This window comes from Macrobrachium rosenbergii, unplaced genomic scaffold (genome assembly GCF_040412425.1).
Source record: "Macrobrachium rosenbergii isolate ZJJX-2024 unplaced genomic scaffold, ASM4041242v1 60, whole genome shotgun sequence".
In the NCBI taxonomy this organism is placed as follows: domain Eukaryota; kingdom Metazoa; phylum Arthropoda; class Malacostraca; order Decapoda; family Palaemonidae; genus Macrobrachium; species Macrobrachium rosenbergii.
In genome coordinates, this window is record NW_027100732.1 from 642516 (window position 1) to 648277 (window position 5762).

General features: G+C 46.4%; 1 protein-coding gene across 1 annotated transcript in view; it reads right to left on the reverse strand.

Annotated features, from left to right (window-relative positions):
• Positions 1 to 2587: 2587 nt before the first annotated feature.
• LOC136838282 (snaclec 6-like) overlaps positions 2588 to 5762 on the reverse strand; it is a 6513-nt gene continuing 3338 nt past the window's right edge. The window contains exons 2-5 of the mRNA XM_067103142.1: positions 5022 to 5219; positions 4399 to 4573; positions 3668 to 3770; positions 2588 to 3425 (exon numbers count right to left, since the gene is read on the reverse strand). Of these exons, the coding sequence (XP_066959243.1) occupies positions 3269 to 3425; positions 3668 to 3770; positions 4399 to 4573; positions 5022 to 5219 (633 nt within the window). The 3' untranslated portion in view covers positions 2588 to 3268. The remainder of the gene's footprint in view (positions 3426 to 3667; positions 3771 to 4398; positions 4574 to 5021; positions 5220 to 5762) is intronic.

Here is a 5762-nt window from a genome sequence, read left to right on the forward strand (position 1 = left end):
GTTCGAGGGACGGCTCTCCGCCAATCAGAACGCCCCGTCGCCCCGGCCGGCCAATCACAGGCCGGGAAAGCCGGGACAGGCTCGAGGAAGGAAAGGAGGCCGGGGGGATGGGAGCCGAGCCGGGCCGCATGGACGGGAGGAGGAGGGGGGTGACGAACCGAACGTGGGAGGGGGTGTTTTTGGGGGGGTCGTCTGGACTCCGCCGAGGGGTTTCGACCCCCGGGGTGCCGCGGGGGGCGTCGGGAGGTCATTCCAAGGGGGTATCTGGTCATGGGAAGGATGCCATGGACGGGTGTCGGGGCGGGGTTGGCACCCCCTTCGCCGCTCCACCCCTGGTGGGAGCGACGGACGGGGGAGCGGTGGAGGGGTGAGGGGAACTGGACACTAGCTATGTGCACACATTTCTCGTTCATGAATCGCCACATGAATTAACTTTACGCGCATTTTACGCGACGGTGGGCGCGCGGGCGCGCGATTTCTCTACGTGGGGTAGGGGGCATGTGCCGCTACTAAAGTGTGGCATGGGCATCGCCCCGCCTCCGGGTCGAATAAATAGTGGAAGCACATTAAAAAAATAGTTAGTTGTAGTTGAGCTGGCAAGGTGGAAGGAGGCAAGCAAGCAGCAGCAGCAGCAGCATCGGTGGCGAAGGCAGAGAGAGAGAGAGAGAGAAACTAACTCTCTCTCTCTATCTCTCTTTTTCTCTCTTCGTATCATTCTGCTCTCTTTCTCCCCCTCTACCAATATCCCATCTCCCCCCCCCTTCATCTCTCTCCCCCTCTCTCTCTCTCTTTTTCATAAGTCCAGCTCCACTTCTTCTTCTTCTTCTTCTTCTTTTATGTATGTAACTTTGATCGTAATATGCGAAAGTTTTGTTTAGGTAGGAATGTACCACTCTCTCTCTCTCTCTCTGTCTCTCTTTACTGCCACTCTCTCTCTCTCTCTGCGTGCCTCGCTCTCTTTCTCTCACACTCTCTCTCTCTCTCTCACTCTCTCTCTTCGTCCAGCCTCGATGGAAATTGACCATAGAATCTCAAATCCCCCACAAAACAGAGAGAAACATTCGGACATTTTCAGACCAAAACTTTAATTTTTTTAAATATAAATCTACCTTCACCAGACACAGCTGTTGCTGCATCCATGCAGCAAGCTCACAGCACCAGCTTTTACAGCTTACCTGTCCCCTACGGCCTACATTTTGACATTTGGGGGAAAAGGTCCTAATCGATAAAACTGCCATTTCTACTCTACAGAGACTCAGACCATTAAAGGCTTCACACGACGCTTTACCACCCAAAGGTAAAGTTTTAAGGGGCGCCAGGGCGAAATAGGGGCGTGCAAATCAAACTGCATAGACAAAGGACACAAAGGGATGTATGGGCGAGCTTCGTTTCGCCCGAAAATGTACGAAAAAGGGACGACTTCTTCAAAGCCATTTTTTTTTTTTTTTGCTTCTGCTTCGAAGTGACCCAAAAATTGGAGCCTCGAGAACCTTTTTACTTTCGTTCGAGTTTATTAAGTTTGCCATCGTCTGGAGATAATTTATGAATGTATTTACAATTGCCAAATATCCTCGACTCATTCAAGTCTACCCTGACCCTCTTGGGAAGCAGGACTGACCTCTCAAAGGTCACCAAAGAGAGAGAGAGAGAGAGAGAGAGACTGAGAGGTCAGTGGCCTCTTTGCCAATTTATCGACGTCCATTCCTAGGGAAGGTCACATATTAGTCTACCAAAAAAAATAATTTTTAAAAATCATATATTTTGACGCTCAGACACGACATTGGACTTAAATACTGCTCGAAATAACGAGTATAACCCTTCGAATATATATTTTTCGTGCGCAGGTGCGCGCATGAGCGCTCTTGCGCATGGAAATCTACAAAAAAGAAATAAAAAAAATCGTCATGAAGTTCCGATGGTCGTAGAAAACGAGATTTTTTTTTCGTGCTTGAGAAAAGTGGTTTTAATGGGTGACTAAGATAAAATGCCAAGACTTGGTAGAAAACTTTTATAAATGTGGGTAATTTCGGTGTTCGTTGTGGGTAATGAGTGTGGGAAATGCATTGAAAAGATTGTTAAAAGGTGTGGGAAGAGTTTTCGTTAAGTTTTAATATAGAATTCCCGGGAAAAACGATGAAAAATATATATAAAAATAATGGTTTCGAAGAATATTTACGAGACTTGCTAGAATTGGTCCCTATGACCTGGATAAATGTGGGGAATTTCGGCATTATTTGTGGGTAATGAGTGTGGGAAATGCATTGAAAAGATTGTTAAAAGGTGTGGGAAGAGTTTTCGTTAAGTTTTAATATAGAATTCCCGGGAAAAACGATGAAAAATATATATAAAAATAATGGTTTGAAAACCAACCTTTACCAGACTCGCTAGGCTTAGTCTCTGGTCCCAGGACAATTTTTCAAATATATTTTGACAGTTTTAATGAATTATGTACATGGTAGCTGCTCAAATGCTGTGGACAGCATCCAAGATTCACGATCTTTATAACATAGACCAAGCAGTGTGAAAGCAAATAGAATAAATATGATATTTATTTCAATTTTTTCAGGAGGACACAATCAAACTCAGCTTAAATCATACATATATTTAGACCCAAATATTTTATTTAGCTTCAAATGTATACAAAACATAAAACACGTATATATATAAGCTCTTTAAATATTAGTCATATAGATAATCTATATAAATAAGCCAAGTATATAGAAGTTTATAGACACCACCAATGATTTTCCAGAGCCAAAAATTCAAAAAAAAAAAAAATTTTAGTTTTTTGAATTTTTTTCAAAATTTTTATGGATGAAAAAATAAAGCAGGTTAAAGGATTTTTTCACTGTAATTCTAATGTACAAAATCTGAGTCACTGATACTGTAATTGTTTGTGCTAAACAATGTAATTGTTTGTGTTATTGCTCGGTCCAGAGATGGCCGCTCCGGTCTACGCTCTTACGGTATAAGCGATCCTGGATTAGATCGACCAAATTTCTATATATATATGTGTATTTATATATATATATATGTATGTATATGTATATACATGTATATATTATATATATATATGCAATTCGGTCCACCGCAAAGTCACCCGAAACCCAAAAATCTTATGCCTAAAGGGTGTCGTTCCGAAGACGTACGGCCACCGCCCAGACCGGCCGCGTATAGAGAGTCATCGTCCATCTTGTGCACGGTTTATCCATCATCCGTTTTATCCATCATCCGTTTTGCCCTTCATCCGGCTCATCCGCCGTCCGCTTCACCCGTAGATGTGGCTCCTGCGCTCGCAGATGATGGGCTTCAGGTGGTGGCAGGCCACGTCGTGCCACCTGATTCCGTCCTGGTAGAAGTGGTTCAGGACGGAGAGGCAGAATTCCTTGCCGTCCTCAGCGTTGTCGGGCTGGGGGAGGCCCTCGCTGCTCCGGGGCGCACAGCGGGGGTGCAGGGGGGGGGAGAGAAGAGAGAAACGGGGGGGTGTTATTTTAGAACGGGGTCGTTCGTTCGTAGCCCAGGGGTGGGTGGCATTTGGCAGGTAGGGGAGAATAGAGAGGAACAATGGGGGTGTCATTGTGGATCAGTGGTTCTTTGGGTCTTAAAAATGAGGTTTATTATGATTATATTATCATTATTATCATTATTATTATCATGACCGACTCACCTTCCGGTGTGCGACCAGTCGAGGCTGATGAACGGAGCTCCGGAGGCCCACTTCCATCCGTATCCGGAGAGGCTGCCTCCGGTCCAGATGTACTTGACCTTATCTGTAAGGAGAAGATGGGTTATTATTGTTGTTTAAAGCCGGATCTGGATCTGGGAGAATCCGGAGCTGGGTCCGGGAGAATCCGGATCTGGGTCCGGGAGAATCCGGATCTGGGTCCGGGAGAATCCGGATCTGGGTCTGGGAGAATCCGGATCTGGGTCCGGGAGAATCCGGATCTGGGTCCTGGAGAATCCGGACCTGGATCCGGAAGATACGAGAAACTCAAGTGGGACTCCGGAGTCCTGTGGATTTCCGGAAGGTATAGGAATGAAGTCTCTCTCTCTCTCTCTCTCCCTCAATCTCTCTCCTTCTTTCTCTCATTCAATCTCTCTCTCTCTCTCCCTCTCTCTTTCTCTCCTTCAATCTCACCCTCAATATCTCTCTCTCTCTTCCTTTCCCTCAGTCTCTAGCTCCCTTTTTCTCTCTCTCCCTCAATCTCTCTCTCTCTCTCTCTCTCTCTCTCTCTCTCTCTCTCTCTCTCTCTCTCTCTCTCTCTCTGCCTCTTTCTCCCCCCAATCTGTACCTTCCTCAATCTCTCTCTCTCTCTCCCTTCTCTCAATCTCTATCTCACATTTTCTCTCCCTCTCTCTCTCTCTCTCTCTCTCTCTCTCTCTCTCTCTCTCACGTACCTCCGCCGATGATGCTGTCTATGAACTTGTCCTCCTCGTAGCTCTCGATGCTGACGCCGTACCACCCGGGACCCAGCTTAGCGCAGTAGTGGTTGGCAGGACCCCACTCGTACTTCTGGCCCCCGTCGTGGCGCCAGGAGAAGTGGTAGTCGCTGCCTCCGTAGGATTGGTCGACCTGAGGAGAAGGGAAGGAGCGATCATCCGCTGCGACGGGCGGGTCTTTGGTCTGCTGTCGAGCCTTGATAACTGTCCTTGTTATCAGTCTTGGATAACTGTCAGTTAAAGAGGGGTTAGAAGAGTTAATCGGTCAATCGTCCGATGTGTCGGTCAGGTCGTTAGTCTGCTGTCAGTCCTCGATGACTGTCTGTTGGTCATCGAGTTGACAGAACTCCTATTAGTCCATTATCAATCCTCTGTAATCATAAGTCATTGCTACAGTAAGTAAAACTGCTATAAACCCATTATCAATCCTCTGTAATCACATGTCGCTCCACTATCTAAAACTTCTACCAATCCTCATTAATCATCTGTCACTCCTTCTGCAGACACCCCAATTGATCCACTGTCGACTGCCATCAACCCACTGCCAATCCCACCAACCCTCACCAACCGCCCGGACCTACCAGTCCACCGATCAGCCCTCCTCCAATGGAGTGCAAGCCTGGAGTGGCCACGATTCCTCCCACGTGGAGAGGCTTGAATCCTCCGCCGGCGGGAGCGACGAAGAATCCCCCTGGGCCCCCCCCGAAGGGCCGGCCGCCGTAGATTTGGGCGGTCGCCACGGCCGTGGCCACTGCTGCTAACAGGAAGGCTGCTTTCATCTGTTGTTGGGTATAGAGGTGGAGTTGATTAATTGAGAGAGAGAGAGAGAGAGAGAGAGAGAGAGAGAGAGAGTTGACTAATATCCAGGTACATGTTCCAGGGTATTAATGGCTATGTAGTTAAGTATACCTTAGTTTAACCTGACCACTGAGGAACTGATTAACAGCTCTCCTAGGGCTGGCCCCAAGGAAGGATTAGACTTATTTTAAGTGGCTAAGAACCAGTTGGTTACTTAGCAAAGGGACCCCACAGCTTATTGTGGAATCCGAACCACATTATAGCGAGGAATACAAGTATTTATCTACATCAATCATTCAAAAACCATCAAAAATCTAAACTCATTTCTCTTTCTCTCTTTTTATCTTTAAATTCTCTCTCTTTCTCACTTCTCTCTCTCTCTTAATATATAAAAAAACCCTCCATTATTCCCCCCAAAAACAATTTCCTGCTAAAACACCATAAAAAGCTTTTTATTCCCCACAAAAAAAAGATATCCGTCACGAAAGGAGCGGCCATTAAGGCAACCCCCTTTGCTTACATTT